The sequence below is a fragment of the Rhodofomes roseus genome (genome assembly GCF_022264815.1).
Source record: "Rhodofomes roseus strain CIRM-BRFM 1785 chromosome Unknown C8Q71scaffold_1, whole genome shotgun sequence".
NCBI lineage: Eukaryota > Fungi > Basidiomycota > Agaricomycetes > Polyporales > Fomitopsidaceae > Rhodofomes > Rhodofomes roseus.
The window spans coordinates 586,105-604,360 of NW_025952957.1; the positions used below are offsets into that span (position 1 = coordinate 586,105).

General features: G+C 59.7%; 5 protein-coding genes across 5 annotated transcripts; 1 reads left to right on the top strand and 4 right to left on the bottom strand.

The window, feature by feature from the left end:
• Positions 1-915: 915 nt before the first annotated feature.
• Positions 916-3,225, bottom strand: C8Q71DRAFT_9023 (uncharacterized protein). The gene is made up of 3 exons (XM_047928803.1): positions 2,586-3,225; positions 1,257-2,531; positions 916-1,193 (listed from the first exon to the last, which is right to left on the bottom strand). Exons 1-3 carry the CDS (start codon positions 3,093-3,095, stop codon positions 1,071-1,073), a joined length of 1,908 nt encoding a protein of 635 aa, XP_047784474.1. The 5' UTR covers positions 3,096-3,225; the 3' UTR covers positions 916-1,070.
• A 437-nt stretch (positions 3,226-3,662) lies between these two features.
• C8Q71DRAFT_729498 (NAD-aldehyde dehydrogenase) lies at positions 3,663-9,968 on the top strand. The gene is made up of 17 exons (XM_047922034.1): positions 3,663-3,913; positions 4,053-4,099; positions 4,840-5,029; positions 5,116-5,188; positions 5,904-5,974; positions 6,085-6,196; positions 7,514-7,542; positions 7,660-7,816; positions 7,931-7,994; positions 8,087-8,190; positions 8,246-8,317; positions 8,731-8,851; positions 8,909-8,940; positions 9,010-9,124; positions 9,222-9,271; positions 9,504-9,573; positions 9,739-9,968. Exons 1-17 carry the CDS (start codon positions 3,684-3,686, stop codon positions 9,828-9,830), a joined length of 1,629 nt encoding a protein of 542 aa, XP_047784475.1. The 5' UTR covers positions 3,663-3,683; the 3' UTR covers positions 9,831-9,968.
• A 1,942-nt stretch (positions 9,969-11,910) lies between these two features.
• On the bottom strand, positions 11,911-13,635 carry C8Q71DRAFT_729512 (uncharacterized protein). The gene is made up of 5 exons (XM_047922035.1): positions 13,294-13,635; positions 13,128-13,222; positions 12,533-13,074; positions 12,377-12,482; positions 11,911-12,324 (listed from the first exon to the last, which is right to left on the bottom strand). The coding sequence occupies exons 1-5, from the start codon at positions 13,376-13,378 to the stop codon at positions 12,274-12,276; spliced, it is 879 nt and encodes a 292-aa protein (XP_047784476.1). The 5' UTR covers positions 13,379-13,635; the 3' UTR covers positions 11,911-12,273.
• Positions 13,636-14,758: 1,123 nt separating this feature from the next.
• C8Q71DRAFT_729517 (20S proteasome subunit) lies at positions 14,759-16,243 on the bottom strand. Its single transcript, XM_047922036.1, has 5 exons — positions 16,032-16,243; positions 15,885-15,982; positions 15,571-15,826; positions 15,349-15,507; positions 14,759-15,280 (listed from the first exon to the last, which is right to left on the bottom strand). Exons 1-5 carry the CDS (start codon positions 16,058-16,060, stop codon positions 15,058-15,060), a joined length of 765 nt encoding a protein of 254 aa, XP_047784477.1. The 5' UTR covers positions 16,061-16,243; the 3' UTR covers positions 14,759-15,057.
• A 225-nt stretch (positions 16,244-16,468) lies between these two features.
• Positions 16,469-18,048, bottom strand: C8Q71DRAFT_729521 (1-Cys peroxiredoxin). Its single transcript, XM_047922037.1, has 8 exons — positions 17,713-18,048; positions 17,508-17,578; positions 17,317-17,455; positions 17,168-17,260; positions 17,017-17,111; positions 16,933-16,943; positions 16,728-16,858; positions 16,469-16,672 (listed from the first exon to the last, which is right to left on the bottom strand). The coding sequence occupies exons 1-8, from the start codon at positions 17,809-17,811 to the stop codon at positions 16,637-16,639; spliced, it is 675 nt and encodes a 224-aa protein (XP_047784478.1). The 5' UTR covers positions 17,812-18,048; the 3' UTR covers positions 16,469-16,636.
• Between the last annotated feature and the right edge of the window lie 208 nt (positions 18,049-18,256).

An 18,256-nucleotide genomic window follows, 5' to 3' on the forward strand; every position in this document is an offset into this window, starting at 1 on the left:
TACATTTCGTGCGCACATACGTGGGCTCCGCGTGCGTACGATCATAACAGTCCGCGAACAATATCCATGACGAGCGGCCCTCGAAGGGACGCAACCGAATACCAAGTACAGAGAAGACAGATATGTGAATGCGGTCATTTACAACGATACTTTACAGTAGACAGACCGCCGGTGTCAGCCGCTCGACCCCATTTACATTCCGGATCCGGTCGAGCGCCGCCGGCGTCCGCATATCCCTAAACCTAAAGCGTGCACGAAACGTGTGGACCAGGCTGCGAACATAGCGTATAGGTGACGTCTATTGCATATGCGGATCTGGGAGGGAAACAGCGAGCAAGTGTCAGATGCAGGGGGACAGAGCGGGCAGACTCGGACAAATGAACAGGGATGCACAAGACAGAGCAGAGACGATGAAACTGACCAGACAGAGACGACGATACTACCCGAGATGAACGTATTGTAAGTCATGAGAGGGATGTGCATGGGTGATGGTGATGATCACTGGAGAAACTATTGGGACCCGGGAGCAAGGGGGTCCAGGCGGGTGGACCGAGCCGCCCGCCAAATCCGTCCTTTCTTTGAGCGCGAACCGAGCCCGCGTAGCGGGTGCGAAGGGGATGCCGAAGGAAATGTGTAACGAGATGATGCGGATGCAGAAAAAATGCTGACGTGTCGAGGCGAAATGGAATGCATGGTGCGATGATGAGACGAGGCGGGACAGGGCGGCCAGAGGTCGAGGGTGGTGTGGGCGTATTTTGCATGGTGATAGATACTGCGCGCGGGGTGGGTTACGCGGGGTAGGCCGAACGATAGGGCGGTGCGATGTTTGAGTATTTCAAGCAGGCAGAGACGAGCGGGCGAGCAGAAGGGCCGAAAAAGAGAACAGGCGAGCACTGTTGGACGTACGGCGACATGGAGATACGTACACACCGGCCTTCGGGCCGGAGTAGATACGAGCTTGTGTGGCTGTATGCGCGCGAGTGAAGCAGGAAATCTTGAGGACTGAACTTCTGAAGGTATCGAAGCCGAGAGGGAAGCCAATACATGGGGTGAACGAGAATTATGGAGGATCAGGCCACAAGTATGTCGCCGGCAATAGCGTCGCCGACCATGGTCTCGGCGTCGCTCACGTTCGTGATGTCCGACACGATGCTCTTCGTCTTGTGCATCGCAAGCTTGGGCGACTGTCGTCTCTGCCAACAAAGAAACATCAGCATACCCAGCATACATCCACAATCCGAGCACGAGACACGCACAGACTTGCGCTCCTTGTGCCCAGGCGACGTCCGCCCCCTCTCGCTTCCGCGATGCTCCCTCTCCTTGGGGCTCGTCCGCCCACTGCGCTTCGGCGACGTCCGCTCGCGCTCCGGCTTCTCGTGGACAGGCGACGAGCGGCCGCTGCCCTTCGGGCTGCCATGGGGCGACCGCCGCACCGCACGTTCCTTCCCCTTCTCGCGCTCCTTCTCGCGCTCCGCCGCGACATAGCGCACGTGGTCCTCGTCGCGCTCGCGGTGCGCCGCGACGAGCACGGCGATGTGTTTCTTCTCCGCGTGGCGTTGGTCGCGGTGGTCCCTGTGGTTCCGCTTCTCCCTCTCGTGCTCTACCAACCGCTGCGCCTCCACCTCCTCTTCAACCAACGCAGCCTCCGCTGGTGCAACGACGGCCTCCTTCGGCGCGCCCTGCTCCTCCTCCGCCTTCTCGACGACGTCCTCCCGCTCTGGCGGGCTCGGCGCGCCCTCGCCGCTCACCCGTGCACCTGCACGAAGCGCAGGCGAGAACACGTCCACGTTCGGCGTCGACCACGCGAACCCCGGCTCGCACAGCTCCGTCACGCTCAGCGCGTACGCCGCGGACGGCGCGTGCGGCTGCACGATATGCGCGGCGGGTCGCGCGTGCGGCTGCGGGGCGTTCACGCGCTCCGCGATGAGGCCCGCAACGCGGTCGCCCGTGCGCTTGTCGCGGTTCACGTTCTTGTCTTTCGCGCGCAGCTTCGCCTTGCCCGGCTCGCGCGCCCACGCCGCGTTGCTCGCGAGCTCGGGCGACTCGTCCCTGCTCCTGCGCGAGTGCGCACCGCTCAGCCTCCGCTGACCCGACCCCGACGAGTGCGAGCTGGGCGACGGGAGGGCCCGTGGGAAGGGGTACTCGTCGAGGCCATCGCGCTCGCGCTCCTTGCCCTTCTCCATCGCGCTCAGGGGTGAGAGAAGCCTCCTCGACGCCGAGAACGATGTCGAGCGGGACGGCGCAGGGACGGCGTTGAACTCTGACGAGCTGAACAACTGCGGGGAGTGCGAGGGGCTGCGTGCGGGGGTGATGCCGAGTCCCATTGCCGCCGCGGCCGCGCCCTCGCTCACGCTACGGGCATGGAAGGTCTCGGCGGGGATGTTGGAGGGAAAGTGCGGATGGTGCGGGGAGGAGAGCCCCGGTGTCTGGCCCGGCGGCCATTTCTGGTACTCCCACATACTCATTTGCTTGACGGCGCTTGAGGGCACGAACACGAGCGGTGGGAAGGGCGGCGGGTCTGTCGGTGTGAGCTGCGTGGCGGAGTATGAGTGCCTGCATGTACAACGGTCCCAAGTGCTACTCACCTGCACCGGAGCCGACCCCATGTAGTTACTCGGCCCAGCTATCTCCTGCCATCCCGGCGAGCTCGCGGGGCTGGTTGCAGCACTGCTCCCGCTCGACCTGCCCACGGAGTCGGAGAGATGGACGAAGCCAGCTGCGCGCATGTTGGGCCCGAGCAGCCTGCGAGCGTCTGTCGCGCCCTCGCTGTGCCGGGCGAGCTGCGTCGCGGTCAGCGCGGGCTTGTGGAGGCTGCGGACGGTGCTGTTGGTCGACGTGGACGCCGTCGCGGACACGGGTGTCCTCGGACGGCGGGCGGGCGGGGGGACGGCGTCTGGGCTGGTACTGGCGGAGGGCCACTGCTTCGTGCGGGAGGATGTGAAGACGAAGGACGTCGCGCCGGCGCCGGGGCTGGTCGGCGGCGACGCGGGGTGAAAGACGGCGGGTGCCCTGGGCCCGCAGTCGTCGAGGCTGAGCGGGGGCGGGCTCCTGCGCAGGGGCGTGCGGGGGAGCGCGGCGGCGGCGGAAGTGCTCATCGTGGGGGATGCGTTCAAGCGACCGTCGCCGGCGCTGGGGAGGGGTGGAGGGGACGCGACGGGGCGTCGGGGGTCATGCAGGCGGTGGGAGGAGAGCAGCCTGGGCAGCGGAGGTGTGCAGTGGAGGTGAACGCGGGGACGGGGCGTCTCTCCGTCCTCTTTTGAGAAACGGCCTCTCGCCTGCGCTCCAGACCGCCCGCACACGTTGGCTCCCCGGGGGCTCGCCGCCTGTGGGACGCCTGGGGCTTCGATCGTGCGCACCAGACTCTGTGCCAGTCCGATGACAACCTTATACTGGATGCGCGATGCGGCACACACGCCGTATTGGGCCGGGATCTCACCCGGGTAAGGTCAGTCGCGGGCTCATGGTGAGTGTACCGCAGTGTAGCTACAAGTCTGATTGCTTTCATCCCTATGTAGCTTTTCAAGTAAGTACAGAGAGCAGCAGTGACAGCAAACAGCAGCAATATTTCCCAGCATCGGATGAGCGCCACCCACGCGTACCAAGCACGTGAGCGGCGCGTTCTATCTTATCTCAGTGTGCGCGTCCGACGGCGCGTCCGGCCCCTCTGCCCGACGCGTCCATATATGCTCGCTCTGAGGACTTCGCGCGCGCCCTCTCTCTGCTATCGCTCCCTGCATCGCCCTGCTGCTCGGACGCCCCATCGACGAACCGCTTTCGCGCGACTACTGACCACCATGTCCGCGCAGACTGTCGAGATCACCGTGCCCAAGACGGGCCGGAAGATCCAGGTGCCCACCGGCCTCTTCATCAACAACGAGTTTGTGTCATCCGTCGATTCGAAGGAGACCATCGAGTGCGTGTCTCGGCGACTTGTCTGTAGTCCCCACAGCCCGGCCGCGCGGAGCATCGCACGGCGCGGCGCGTTCCACATACCACCGTCATTCCCCCGGCTATCTTCCTGCTTTGGACTGACTGTGTCTGCTGCACCACAGGACCATCAACCCCGCCACGGAAGAGGTGATCTGCTCCGTCGTTGCAGGTACGCCCTCGTCTGTCACACGTCCGCCCACACCGTCGTTGCCTGGACTCGGTCCCGCGACGGAGCGATCACGGTCCTGTGTCCTAATGATAGCAGCGGTCGGTCGAGGCCGCTGTATGCGCTCGATCGATGCCACAGCCCGTGCACGCCGCTGGCCAGCTGTGTGTCTGAGGCGGAGTCCCGGAGTTCAACGACTCGTCCCGCGATGCATACGGCTCCTTCTCGCCAGCATCGAAAGCTGTCGAGGACGCACGCGGCCGGTCCGTGCTCTACGTCATCCCGCTCGTCTGCCAGCCATCGTCGGTGGGATGACGTGCGACGCGTTGACAGGCAGCTCGGAAGCATCGCGCCTGACATGTGGGCCTAGGCACGCTGCGCGAGAGCCCTCGTTCGTGCCACTGGCAGGTTGGGTGCCGTGACGCGTTTCCCCACAGAGTGCGTCCCTAGATCGGTGCGCCGTCCCTGAATCTCTTGCCGCGCACCCCGCCTCTATGTCCATATATGTCATGTCCTGGCTTCTCGCAATACCTGCGTCCGCGCCGCTGCCCCTCATCTCGCGTACGGCCCTCCGTCGCCGATGGGCTGTCGGCGGAGGATGTGTCGGCGGGATCGTCATTTGGCCCCAATCGAAAAGACACGCATTCAGCCAGGGCGTGCTCGCCCGGACCCGCCACCGCCGGACTACTCCCTCCCGCTTCCATTAACGCGCTGCTGACCGACGCATTGGCGGCCACCCCCAGGGTCCGCCGCAGACATCGACCGCGCAGTTGCCGCCGCGCGTACGGCGTTCAAGACGACGTGGGGGAAGAACGTCACCGGCGTCGAGCGCTCCCGGCTCATCAACAAGCTCGCGGACCTCATCGAGCGCGACGCGCAGGAGCTCGCCGAGCTCGAGACCCTGAACAACGGCAAGCCCGTCCGCATCGCACGGTGAGTGCCGGCGCACTCCTGGGCACGCCGTGCTGACGCAGTCCGGCCTGCTTGTCTGTCGTGCGACCGCGGTGTTGGGCGGGTAGGGACTTTGACATCGGCGACAGCGTCTCGTGCCTGAGGTACTACGCGGGCTGGGCGGACAAGATCGCAGGTCAGGTCAGTACCGCTCACCTCTACCTGAGACACCCTTCAACCGCCATCTCGTCTCCCGTTTCTTCTGTCTTTCCGGGCGCGCCTCCTCTCGTGGGATGCTCGATTTGACTGCAGGCCCTGGCGCGTCTGGTTTTCGTTTGCGCTAGAGAGCGAGACGGATCCCAAGCTGGTCTAGGGATCGGTCGCAGCACTCCTCCGAGGCGAGGCAGAACCGCTCTCGCCGGACACGCGTGGGTGCAGTAGCGTGAACCCTTCCCAAACACCCATCCATTCCTCCAGACATCGCTTACGCAGGCGGGGACCGCGGTAGTACGCACAGCCGCCTCGCCCCCGCGTCAGTGCAGTCCGTCGATCGCCGATGTGCTCCGTTGCTCAGTTGTTGAAACGGTGTGCCAGGGGCGGTAGGCACCGTGATTTTCAATAGCTGGAAATCAGTGTGATGTGGGTTGTGGGTTGCGGCAAGCTGTGCTCGACGCTGGACGCCGGACAGTCAGAGTCCGAAGTTGTCGGGCCTCCAGGTCCTCGACGCGGCACTCCGGCATTGTGTATGCGTCAGTTTCGAGGCGCAGGCGCGAGATACTTACTTCATGCCGGTGCACCTGTGCATGGGCTAGAACCGATGCGGATTCGGGGTTCATCTGTGTGATTTAGTCTCGCTCTATTGTATAATGAATAATTTCATCGTCGAACTTCGAGCTGACGCCTCGCCACACCACAGTCCCTGGAGGTTGACAACAAGAACAAGATTGCGTTCACTCGGCATGACCCCATTGGTGTCTGCGGCCAAATGTACGTCTTGATCTGCTTACTCGCACCCTCCCACCGTACCCTCCACCGCCACCCACCGCAGCTTGTAGCTGATTGATGAGTCTTTGCTAATGCGGCGTCGGCACTTACAGCATCCCATGGAACTATCCGATCAACATGTGGTCCTGGAAGGTCGCCCCCGCGCTTGCGGTCGGGTGCACGATCGTCATGAAGCCCAGCGAGATCACGCCGCTGACGGCCCTGGTGCGTATACCCCGCCCGTCCCTCAGACCTCCGAGTCGTTTCCCCATCTCTGTGATCGTTGTCAAGCGCGGACTTCCTCTGCGCCGTCCACGTCCACGTCCTCGGCGTGTCTCCGAGCGCGCTGGAACGCCCATGGAGGCCGGGGCCAGTATGGCCCTCTGCGCCTCGTCCGTGAGCCGTCGCTCGGACACAGCTTTGCGTCGCTTCCTTTCGTGTGCTTCCCTAGGGCTCCGTGGAGGCTCGATCGCGCGATCAGCTTCTGCGCACAGATCTCCGTCGGCTCACGCTCGGGTTCGGGCTCGGATGCGGCCCTCCTCCTCGACCAGGCTCCGGAGCCCCGTCCGAGTGAGAACGCACTGGGGGACTGATTGATTCGTCATCGGCGCATGATATGAAAGCGACGTGCGCGCGCGCAGCCCCGGGGTGTGCGCGTGTATGTGGCAGTATGTGCGCGAGTGTGCCCGCACGCCGAACTGCGCCCGAGGCTGGCGGCGATCTGCCGTCCGAGGGGTCTGTTGGCCACGGTGCTGACTCGGAAGCGGATGTGTGTGTCCTGCGTCCTGCGTGGGTTGCGTATTGGGGTGCGTGCGGAGAGTGCGCCGGACACTGTATACGGTGTGCGCAGGCAGGTTTGCAGGGTAGCATCCTACTGCAGCGTGTCGCCCTACGTACGCTTGGGTGTCAGGCTCCATTGGGCACGGAATCATCACTGCCCTAATTTCCCAGGTAGTGTCACTCTTCTGCGCTCAAAGAAGCACTATATTTCTCCAGGATCTCTAAAACCACCTCGCGCCATATTGGACCCACCTCGCTCGTCGGAATTTGCGCTTTTGCATGTCCACAACAGGCCGAGGACTGGCATTTGCGCCCGTACTTACCGCAATAAGTGCAACTTCCAATTATTGCATGCGCAGCGATGACTGTGAAGGTGGTGAGGGATGCTCGGGGTCGCGCGCAAGCAATGTTCGGGTGGTCGGCGTGCTGCGCACCGTGCTCGTGATACTCCTTGCGGACGGTGGTAGGCTGACCTTCCTGTCCGAGCTTGTACCGCGTGCACATTCGTTTGTCACTTTGCGTAATGTTCGGTCGCAGACGTTACTGTCTCACCTGCGTGGTATGATTTGCGATGTGATATTACGCAGGGACCGAGATCATTACTGGGTCTTGCCTGTGTTAGGCCCTACGGGTTCTCTGCTTCACTCCTGCGGCGTCTGGTCAGAACGTTGGTGATACTGTCTGCGATGGTTTTGTATTAGATTCGACTTCTTATGTGAATCCTTTTGGCTCAAGTGCTGACATCTCCGCTTGTCCACACAGAAACTTTCCGAGTTGATCGTCGAAGCAGGGTACGTAATGCCCGTTTAGTGCACCTTCTCGGTTGCTGGTGACCGAATTGGCCCGTATGGGCTTTGCTCTTCTCCACATCTCCGCCTCCGCTGCTCACGCTCACAATATGACCTCAGTTTCCCGCCTGGTGTGGTCAACACAGTGCCATCGCTCGGTTCCGTGGGCGGCGCTGCGCTCTCATCACACATGGACGTCGATAAGGTCGCGTTCACGGGCAGCACCGTCACGGGGCGCAAGATCATGGAGGCGGCGTCGAAGAGCAACCTGAAGAAGGTGCGTCCCGTTCGGCAGGCCTCCGCGCTCACCGCTTCCGAGCACAACTCTAATGCGCAACTTATCAATGGGCGATCTCCGCGTCTCGTCCGGTGCGTTGTGTCGTGTGATTAGATCAGCCTCGAGCTTGGTGGCAAGTCTCCCCATATCATCTTCGAGTCTGCGGATCTTGACCAAGGTGCGTGTGCCCGTGTTCTGGCGACACGGTTCCGCTGACGTTCGGGGGAACGTGCGTTGTCTTATCGGTCCTTTCGTGCTTCTGCACCGCAGCGGCGAACTGGGCTGCGCTCGGGATCCTGTACAACACGGGCCAGGACTGCACGGCCGGGTCTCGTCTGTTCGTGCAGGAGAGCATCTACGACAAGTTCATGCCGGTGCGTGGCTCCGTCAGCAGCCCTCCGGTTTCACCAGCTCAAGGCGCTGTTTCAGATCCTTGTGAGCAAGGCACAGCAACTCGTGGTCACCGACGGCTTCGACGAGAAGGCGTCTGGTGGGCCAGTGGTGAGTGGCGCGTTTGTGGCTGGATATACACGCAAGTTCCGCGCGCACTCTATCACGCCCCACGCCGGGATCCGCCGTCAGGCTGGATCCCTTTTGGGCGCGCGTGTGTGTGTCTCGCCGTGATCCCAGGCAGAGGACCAGCTTCTGAACCTTGTCGGAGGGGTTCTCGAACCTTAACCCCAATTCGGGTGCACGGATCGTCAGGAGATGCCCGATCGGCGCTTCCCTGCCGTCTCGCCGGCAAGCGGTGGTTCCCGGCGCTCCCGGCGATCGCACGCGGGGGACGTCGATCCTCAGTTGGTGGTCGGGAATCTCTTGAAACGGCCACACCTCTCGGGGAGCGGCCGTGCGAGGCTCTTATTTCTGACTCTGTGTTCGAGGCGGATTTTTGATGGTCAAACGTGTGGGTGCAGGTATCGAAAATCCAGTACGACAAGATCTTCAAGTATATCGGCATCGGCAAGGAGCAAGGCGCAAAATGTCTCTTCGGCGGAGTAAAACGCCAAGGCAAGGGTTACTTCGTGGACCCGACGAGTGCGTCGCTTTGCTGCTCCTCTATCGAGTAATCAAATGAAATGGTCGCCGTCGCAGTCTTCACTGACGTTACGCCGGAGATGAAGATTGTGCGTGCTTGCTGCCATCACCCAACGTCTGGGCACAGCACTGGCATGGGCCTAACATGTGATGTATAGTTCCAGGACGAGATCTTCGGACCCGTGCTGTCTGTCACTAAGTTCAAGACGGAGGAAGAGGCCGTTGCGCATGCGAATAACACCACCTATGGCCTCGGTGCAGGCCTCCACTCCAGTGCGTCTCAGTCCCTTCCATGAGCCGCTTCTACTTTTGTGATTTCTCCCATATGGCTATGTCATCCCGCTCGACTGGATGCTGACATGATTCGTAGATGATGCGAACCAGTGCATGCGCGTAGCCAACGAGCTCGAGGCAGGGACGGTAAGTTTGGACCCTTGGCTTCTAGTACAAGTCAGCGGAAGAGATAGAGAGGGGAAACTCACGAAGACCCTGGCGCCATGTTCCGGATCATATGCGAGCCTCCTTGATCAAACATACCAGTGGAGGCGTTGGTGCAGGGGTGACCCCAAGCTCTTCCCACCCTCGCCTGCTAGCGCAGACCCTCCGCGGATTTGCTTGTATTTTAGCAAGTGACTGACCCCTTGCGCTGTAGGTCTGGGTGAACCAGTACAACCTTCTATACAACAACGTGCCCTTCGGCGGAAAGAAGCAGAGTGGCATCGGTGAGATTCACGATCTTTCCCCCGACTACTCAATTGCGCCGTCGTCTTCTGGTCAGAGTGATCCCCCTTGCTGCGCGATGTCTTCACCGTGGCCGGTCGGATCAGTCGGGCTGGGGCGTGGGGCTGTGAAGGAGTGCCGTTGCTCATCGTCCCACTCGTTCGCAGGTCGGGAGCTCGGCAGTTATGCCCTGGAAGAGTACACCTCCGTGAAGGCTGTACAGTGGAACTTTGGCGAGAAACTCGACTTCCCGTTCTAGGCTTGCCGTTCGCAGGAGCGAGATCTAGGCCGAATTGTCGATGGCGGGGTGGAGTATCAAAGACGAATTGTATACCAATGTACCAGTAGCGATACTCGATGAACTTGAAATGCTATCGCAAGTGATTACCTTCCAGAACGTTGATACACCGAAGACCTCGGAGGAGCAACACGGCGGCATTCGGAAGCCCGGGCATATTACGTCCCGCAAGGCTCGTAACCTCAGCTAAGGGCTGGCTAAGGGTGTGCAAGTAGCACTTCTGTCAATCGTCATATATCATAGCTGTTAACTTGTTGTCTACCGACGTTGAGTCCGAGTCTAACGGAGAGCAATCCGCCTTCCCTGTGCCGTCGGCCCGCATTTTTCAGTATTAATCGCCTACGTCAGTGGCGTAGCTTACTCGAATGAACCTTCAAATACGCGCGTGCATCGTGGATTCGTCTTAAGTCAATCCATACGTAAGTACCGCTCGCCGCGGGATGACCATTGCAACAGAGTGAATCAGTGATGCGCTCTGGATGGGCTCGGCCATGCAGCTAAACGTGCGACCTGGGTCTCGATGCGAGAACGTTCTGCCAGACCCCGCAATGAAGAGACGCGGAGGCTGGGGCCGGCGGCGATCATCAGGCACTGTCCTTGTCGATCATGCGCTCCCGACACACTGATCGCCCATGGTTCTTCGTGAGCGGTCCTTTTGACACCATAATGAAGGCCGCCCGAGGGACTCATGTCCACGTGCCTCTCAGCAGACGCATCGAATGTATCATGCTGCGACGGTGCACGTTGCGTGGCGAGTGCTACGTCCTCATCCGAGCCCGGGCCGTGACTGGACATTGTGATTGTAGACAAACCCCGAGCTTGTCTGCGTCGCCGCGCCGTCTTTCAGTACTTACTGGACGCACATATTAGACGCTGTCGCTCCAGTACAGGGTACTACCAGATGTCGCTGCATGACGGTACATCGCACCTGGATATTCGTCGTTTGCACGCTTGAAGTGACCAAAGTTGGGTCAAGTACTCAAATCAGTACACTTGCCTTTTCTGATAGTTTCACCGGTCCGCTATAGCCACCGCTGTTTCTTCACGTCGCCTTTGCGCGGCGGGTGCTTCAGTACCAACAACGACCAAGACAATCCAAGCCGGCGGCAAATGTCGTGGGGCGAGTTACTGCCGCGAGTAGCGTCATGCCGCTTACCGACCTTCCCGCCCTGCGGCATCGCCACCGGTGACTCTAACTTGAAGCATACATTGCGCTGCAGCAGCTGCTTAGGGAATTAGATCTTGCTCAAAAGCGATGCCGCACTGAGCATACCCTTCCCGAGTCGAGGGTCTGATATCTCGGGTGCCTCGACTTCAAATTCTAACGTGTACAGCTGAGTGCATCATGATCATCGGCCTTGGACTGCGTGGGTCGCCGGGAGCGTCTGCCGCAGCGGCCGCTAGCCCCTGGCGCACGCAGCCTAGCTAGGGTGTCGGTTATGTCTGCTGGTTACGCGCATTCAGCTCGTTTGAGGTGCAGTGGAGGACTGTGTTTCACCGGGCGGAGGTAGGGCCGACCGAGTCGAGTGATCGACGGTCGCGTCGCTCCTCTCGTAACTCGTTCCTTTCGTGTCCACGCGTGAATCATTTCAGCCTATCAAAAAGGTAGGAAAAGCCGGTGTACGCACATACGACCCATCTTCATGCTGGTGCCACGTAGAACGGATAGAACGAACACCTGAGCGTGCCTCCCGTTACCCTGTATTTTCCCGTAGTCAAGCGCAGCTTGTCAACTCCGTCGTTTGGGATGCGGAAGTAGACTGGCCAATCAGCAGATCCCTGGGAATGCGAGAAGTGCGAACTGTGCTGCTCGTGAACGTCAATCGTCGCGGTGTATGAAATTGCGTGGTCGGAACTGCCATGGGCACTGTGTGAGAAGCACACATCGTGCGCGCCAGGCATTGGGCAGAAGCTCGGGGAGGAGCGCGGGTTTTCTGGACTGCGTGATGGCCACACCATCTGCCATCACGTCTTCGCTGCGAGAGCGGACCCGGCCAGTCGGATGATCGCCGGAAGGAAGCAGACACCGTCCTTCTGAGGGCCGTCTAATAGTCAATATCAGGCCATACGACACGTGCACGCAGACCAGGACGCCTAACTTCATGCGTCGCTCGCCCGACCGAGTCGGCACTTCGCTATGAACGAAGGAGCTGCGAGCTAGCATAGGACGGCATTAGATAGGAAGCGGACGCGTGCGCACCGTAAGAAGACATAAACACTAGGGTATGTGTAAGTCGGCCTGTCGAGGACCGCATGCGGATATATGTTACATAGAGCTACAATCAATAGATAGCGGACTGTGCAATAGATGGTGGAAGCATCGTGACTATGTATACAGCAGACGCGCAAGAAAGCAAGGTGCATGTTCGGGACGAAAGCGGGGCGAATGTCATTAAATGCTCTTTCACGCGTTACGACGATAGGATTGACCTTGAAACGCAGAGTAGTTCGCATTCTGCCGAGCGAGTGAGTCCGAGCGGATTTAGTATGTTGTATGATGGACGTACGCTGGGATCCATCCACCCTTGGAAGTTATGCCCGTGCATGCCCGTGGCGCCCGAAGGCGCGTTGTAATAGCCCTGACCCTGGAGGTATTGGTTCGGATAAGACGTGCTGTGGATGAATAATCAATGCACATCCCATGTGGGAATGACCACACTGACCTCTGACTGGCGCTCGGCATCAGCTGCGAGGTATTCTCCGTGGGCAACATAAAATCCAGAGCCTGGCCCGCGGGGCTGCCGCTGTTGCCGGTCGAAGAACTATAGGCATCTGCCAAAGACCCTGGGTAGTGCTGAGCGTTCGACATGCCGTGCCCGTAATTAGGATAGCGTCCGTAAGATGGCCCCGCTCGGGATTGGCTGAACGAGTCGGCCCCCACGTACGATGGCGCTGAATGGGGTAGCGTCTGTCGCCGTGACTCGGGGAGCATCTCCGCCGACATGTCGTAGTACTCTGGCCAGTCGCGCATCGAGTTCGGGGAGTGTCGCGTGGTGGGACCGACGTGCATTGGTGCTGATGGAGGCCAGGGCATCGGCGTCGACGGCAGTGACCGCGATGTCGATGATCCTGACAACATGGCATGTGCTGCTGGGCCACCAGCAGCGCCCGCGGCGGCTTGTTGCCGCTGGACGTGTATCGGGACGTACTCGCACTTCACGCCCCTCTTTTCGCAGCGCTCGCACTGGGGTGTGCCTCCAGAGCACTACGCTAGAAGTGAGACGCTACGCGGCGTGACATCATGGCCAAGGCTCTCACTTTGACCTGTCGTCGGCGACATTCAGTGCATGCGATAGGCGTCCGTTTGCTTCTGACCATAGATGTCAGCAGGCTCGAGTCGGCCGGATCGCCGGCTGCAGAAGACATAAAAGGGTAGGTTAAGCTGCGCTCTACCTTCATCAGGAAAGACACACAAAGTACTTACGGGTGTTCGATCTTGGTCCTACGCTGGTATCTTTGGACTTCCTGCTGCTCGAACTGGCCTTGCGCTCGGGGCTAGCGTCTGTCATGGCGTCGATTGAAGGGGGATCTACTTAAGATTGTGGGGAGTAGCACGGAGAATGGGGCTGTGAGGTTGCATCTAGCATCGGTGCGATTTATACGACGAACAGGTGGTCGAGTAACAGGGCGGGCGCCAACGACTAATCCGCACCAAGCCGACTGAAATGGTAGAAACAGTCGGAAGATCTGAGATACGATCTAGGACGAAATTCACTTGAGCCCCACGCCGTCCACGAGGGCGTTACCATAAAACATCCAACAGATCATGTCGTGGTGGTCGAGACGCCCACGCCTCTGCTGGGGCGCTGCCCTTTGATGCGGCCCAAAGCTAAGCGAACCACCGGCGCTGACAGGCTCGTCGACTGTTTACACCGTGCGAGTCGGACATTGTAATCATTCTGAATGTCCTCGAGCGTGTTGCCCGAGGGGAAACCGACTTGATGAGTCTTGAGCGACTGTGGAAGAGTTATAAATATTAGCGAACGCTATGCAATGACACGTCAAGCACTACAGCAGGCCAGACAGCATATTCAAGTCCGCGTTGCCCACGGAAAGGTCGGAAGTGAGATTGCGGACGTGAAACAACTCCTACTATGGCGTAGTATCAAGAGTGCCCCTTACACTGCAACGTTAACCGCAATCGACAGTTCGATCCTCTGTGTGGGTAAGACACCCTATCCACAACACTTTGGCGAGGCCCAGTTAGGGACCGTGACCAGTTGAGATGATCAGCGTGCGCAAGGCACCTCACCCAAAGTGGTTTAGTCTCGGCCATGGCTTCTGCCCCCTAGGTTGACGCTGGGCCGAATTCTCCTTCCGCCGCTGTTGTCGGGCTTCCGGGGGCCTCTGGAACTACGTAGGTCACAATGGCCCATTCTGGACAATTTGTCATTTTTGCTACGCCGCAATGCCCGTGCCAGAGTACCTTCCGAGGTACGCCGTAGAACTTGAGAGCCGAAGGTCCAAGAGGAAGTAGGCGAAGAAGATGACTCCTGACCGGTCGGAGAAGGTCGGGCAAGCCGTCGGACGCGCGTACTTGCACCTCGCGTCGGAGTAGCGATGAGAAAAGAAAGGAAGGAAGAGACCGAAAGCCGAGCGAGCATAGCCATGACCGGTGTTCCGTGACTTATGACGATGCCACTGGCAGGCAGCCTTGTCGGCGGCGGGCGCAGCGTCAGCACGCCTACTTGACATGCGCGCGGAGTCGGTTTCTTCCTGCGAGGCATACGAACCGCTGCAGCAACAGATCGCCCGGCCTACGAAGAAGTCGCCAATTGCTGTGCGAGCTGATAAGTCCGTGCACGTCGCAATAGGCGCAGGATTACAGACCTGCGTGGTCAGCTAAATCCGAGTAAAGCGGTTCGCGTACAGTATGATGATGAACTCAGCATTTATAAACCGCAGCAAGCAAACAAGGGTTCGCGTACAGTAAGTAGTCGAGAGAATTGTCAGCCAGAAGCAGGATCGTCCTGGTTTCATTGACGATGCTCACCGTCTGGCGACTAAGCCTCACCGCGGGGACCGAGGTACGCGCTATGAGAGGCAAGAGCATCGAAGGCAGCGATCATACTTGCGTGTTCGGTGCGGAGGTTTCACTTGCAGGCTTGGCGCTACTGAACCACACCACACAGGATCTGGCGCTAGATATACATCACGGTCCGTGCAATAGAACGTAAATCCACAAAGTCTACATCGCCAGGTAGTCTCGCAGTTCCTCTTCGGTCAGTTTCCTGAACGTGGGCTGTATCCGCCCTGTGCCCTCGACATGGCCTCCTTCGAGGTCAGCTTGAGTGGGGACTGTAATAACGCCGATCTCGATTGTCTTCTCTGTCATGTGTCCCTCGAACCCTTCCTTCAGCGTCAGGAGTGCCGTATGGATAGCATCCTCAAGGCTGATGTCGTCGTTATACCTAGCGCCACATCGTCGGGATCAGCGAAGATCAAGTGCTTCGCAACCACAATATTCAATACCACGCACCGCTTCTCGAGGAACGTTTTGGCGTTCACCATGTTCTTCCCAATAGCGCTAGCTTTCCAGGCCCAGTAGGACCCTGACGGATCTACCTGGTACAGGGTCGGCCCGCGCGTGATGTCCCAGCCAGCAATAAGCAGCGACACGCCGTACGGCCGGACACCACTGCGAAGCAGGGGTTGCATCAGCCCTGCATGACCTCCGAGCATCGGCGGAACGAGGACATACCCCGAGTGCGTCGCCTGTTGCATGGTCGTCGCGAGTTCCTGCGTAAGCACCTTCGTGGGCGGGTACTCGCCATAGATCTTCCAGTACGCCTGTGCGGACTTCCGTGCCTTCGCCACCAGCACGCGGAAATCGGGACCCATGCCCGAGTAGACCATACCGATGTTGGGGCAGATGACCGCGACCTTCTCGATCATGGAGTCGTCGATAAGTATGGAGGGTGCTTTCTTCTCAGTTGCAATGACAATGCCGTTTGTGGCTGAGGTTGTACGTCGCAGATTCAGCCAAACGTGAACGGTAGCTCGTCGGACACGCACCTTTGATCCCTAGACTTGTTGTTCCCTGTCCGACTGCTGCAAGCGCATGCTCAATCTGCACGAGCTTTCCGCTCGGCGAGAAGACGGTGAGCGAGTAGCTGCATTCTCCTTCAGCACCTACCCGCCATGACCTCGTAATCTACTCGCCTGTAGGCACCTCCTTCAGCGCTGGCCATTGCGTGTATTTAGCAGGATCTGGATAGGGATGCAAGGAGTTGGGTGTTGCGCGTACAGAGCAGCGTAGACTTCGCGATGTACGCGCGTCGCTCGCTGCAGTCGCGTCTCCTTGATTGGTCACATGACGTAGACATTACGTGTTCGCACGCGCAGGATAGACGCCCATACAGTCCCGTTTCGACTACTCGGACTTGCACTCGGGCCTCAGTTCGCTCGACACCTTAACATCGTGCACAAGGCCGACATCATCATTAGCGTGCTACCCAGAACTAATGTGAGCTTGGTCTGATGCGCCCGCAGCTCTGTAAATGCCATTTTCGGTAACAAATACCAGTGCCGGGCCACGGAACGGTCAGGGCACGGGCTCCTCCTCAACACCGCGCGCTCGTCGTAGGCGTGTCGGACAGTTGAGATGGCCACGCTTCATTGTTACATTCATATGTAGTTTAGTATACACCGCTCCAGATATAGTCGCCGGAGCTGCGGCAGACATAGGTACGGTACAGATACATGAACAGACAACTTCTCTCCATTAATTTGTTGCTCGCCGAGCGCACAGGGGATTACTCGACCTTTCACGGCTTGAGGGGCGTCGTCCTGAGGTAGGGTTGCTAATGGTCCATCATCAGCCCCGACCACTCGGACGCACACTGGATGAACACCGACCTTGTGGAACGTAACGTCGGGGAAGAGCGTCTTCGCCTCCTCGTTGTTCACAGACGGGTGCACAATTACGTCGTCACCAGTCTTCCAGTTGACAGGCGTCGTCACCCTGTACTTGTCACCGAGCTGCAGAGCTGCGCATCGGCGGTGGGTTAGCTCCGATGTTTTCAACCCCCATCTCGGGCGCGTTAGTGGGTGAGGTACGTACAGTCGACAACCCTGCCGGTCGGACACATTCGCGTTAGCGACGCGATAACACCAAGATAGCACAAGGGCACAACACCGCGCTTACCGGAGGATCTCGTCGAAGTTGCGACCAGTCGAGGCGGGGTACGAAAGGCTGAGGCGAATGACCTTCTTGGGGTCGATGATGAACACGGTACGAATCTATGCCCCTGTCAGATCATTACATCGACGCGGGAGTCTAACGTTGAGTGACTGACGGTGAACGGCAGGCCCTTGCCGTCGCGGTTGGTCGCGTCCTGCTCGTCAAGCATGTCGTAGAGCGTCGAGATCTTCCTTTCGGCATCGGCGATCTGGTGTGCGTCACGGGTCAGTCGTCGTACCTGGCAGACGCGACGGCGATACGTACGATGGGGAAGTTGACACTCGTCGGGCCGAGGGCCTTGGTGCCGTACTCGTTGATGTCCTCGACCCAGCGCGCGTGGTCCTTGAGGTCGTTCGCGGAGAGGCCGATGACCTTCACGTTGCGCTTGGCCCACTCATCGGACCTAGATAGGTCCCTCGTCAGCCCCGACCGCGAATCTGAAACCACATGCTTACTTCCGGGCAACCTCCGCGAGCTCCGTCGTGCACACGGGGGTGAAGTCGCCAGGGTGCGAGAACAAGATCGCCTGGGCAGGGCGCAGTCGTGGTTAGCGTCGTTGGCGCAACATAGTAGGTCAGAAGGGGGCGGGGAACGGAGTGCGTCGCGTCCGAGATCACCACCGTCGATCCCCTTCATTTGCAATCGGCCTCGTGCACTCACCCAGGAATTCCCGATCCACTCGTGGAACTTGATCGACCCTTGCGTCGTCTCCGCCTCGAAGTCAGGCGCGATGCTACCCAAGCGCAGAGAGGCCGGCATGTCTGTCAGTCAATTTGCTGTGGGCTGCAAATGGGGGTGGGAGGCAGGAAGGAAGACGTTATCGGGGACATCGCAGCGCACTGGCTGGATTTATATACGGGCACGGCGGGTGACGAGGGCGGGTGTGGCGAAGGATGTGTGACCACTGACGATGACATGATGAACGATGGCGAAGATGGGATCGCGTCTTCGGTTCTCACGGCTGCTATCCCTCCATTCACTCCTCCTCATCCTGTCTCGCCCACAAGCCCGTCGCGTCGTGCGCGCGGGGCGGCGTGACCAGTCTGGATGTCGCAGAAACGCGCAGCGCGCGCACAAATGCCTCAGCAGTGTGGGTGTGAGAGCCGCCGAGACCACCTCGGTGGCTGAGAACCTCGGAAGACTCGCTGCGATCGCCTTCCTGCCCAACCTCGACCTCGAGCCGGGAATCTCCTAGACTCGTACG

What these genes read in the sequence shown, in the direction of transcription:
- C8Q71DRAFT_9023 (XM_047928803.1), bottom strand. Translation starts at nt 3,095, where the DNA reads ATGAGCACTTCCGCCGCCGCCGCGCTCCCCCGCACGCCCCTGCGCAGG. An exon ending in TGGGGTCGGCTCCGGTGCAG is followed by an intron (nt 2,532 to 2,585) that starts GTGAGTAGCACT and finishes TCCGCCACGCAG; the next exon opens with CTCACACCGACAGACCCGCC. An exon ending in GGCACAAGGAGCGCAAGTCT is followed by an intron (nt 1,194 to 1,256) that starts GTGCGTGTCTCG and finishes CTTTGTTGGCAG; the next exon opens with AGACGACAGTCGCCCAAGCT.
- C8Q71DRAFT_729512 (XM_047922035.1), bottom strand. Translation starts at nt 13,378, where the DNA reads ATGACAGACGCTAGCCCCGAGCGCAAGGCCAGTTCGAGCAGCAGGAAG. An exon ending in ATGCCGAGCGCCAGTCAGAG is followed by an intron (nt 12,483 to 12,532) that starts GTCAGTGTGGTC and finishes ATTCATCCACAG; the next exon opens with CACGTCTTATCCGAACCAAT. An exon ending in AAGGGTGGATGGATCCCAGC is followed by an intron (nt 12,325 to 12,376) that starts GTACGTCCATCA and finishes CTCGCTCGGCAG; the next exon opens with AATGCGAACTACTCTGCGTT.
- C8Q71DRAFT_729517 (XM_047922036.1), bottom strand. Translation starts at nt 16,060, where the DNA reads ATGGCCAGCGCTGAAGGAGGTGCCTACAG. An exon ending in GCTGAAGGAGGTGCCTACAG is followed by an intron (nt 15,983 to 16,031) that starts GCGAGTAGATTA and finishes AGGAGAATGCAG; the next exon opens with CTACTCGCTCACCGTCTTCT. An exon ending in AAAACGTTCCTCGAGAAGCG is followed by an intron (nt 15,281 to 15,348) that starts GTGCGTGGTATT and finishes ATGTGGCGCTAG; the next exon opens with GTATAACGACGACATCAGCC.
- C8Q71DRAFT_729521 (XM_047922037.1), bottom strand. Translation starts at nt 17,811, where the DNA reads ATGCCGGCCTCTCTGCGCTTGGGTAGCATCGCGCCTGACTTCGAGGCG. An exon ending in AGTGGATCGGGAATTCCTGG is followed by an intron (nt 17,579 to 17,712) that starts GTGAGTGCACGA and finishes CGCCCTGCCCAG; the next exon opens with GCGATCTTGTTCTCGCACCC. An exon ending in CCGACGTTACGTTCCACAAG is followed by an intron (nt 16,673 to 16,727) that starts GTCGGTGTTCAT and finishes ATGGACCATTAG; the next exon opens with CAACCCTACCTCAGGACGAC.
- C8Q71DRAFT_729498 (XM_047922034.1), top strand. Translation starts at nt 3,684, where the DNA reads ATGCTCGCTCTGAGGACTTCGCGCGCGCCCTCTCTCTGCTATCGCTCC. An exon ending in ATTGGTGTCTGCGGCCAAAT is followed by an intron (nt 5,975 to 6,084) that starts GTACGTCTTGAT and finishes CGGCACTTACAG; the next exon opens with CATCCCATGGAACTATCCGA. An exon ending in TTACTTCGTGGACCCGACGA is followed by an intron (nt 8,852 to 8,908) that starts GTGCGTCGCTTT and finishes TCGCCGTCGCAG; the next exon opens with TCTTCACTGACGTTACGCCG.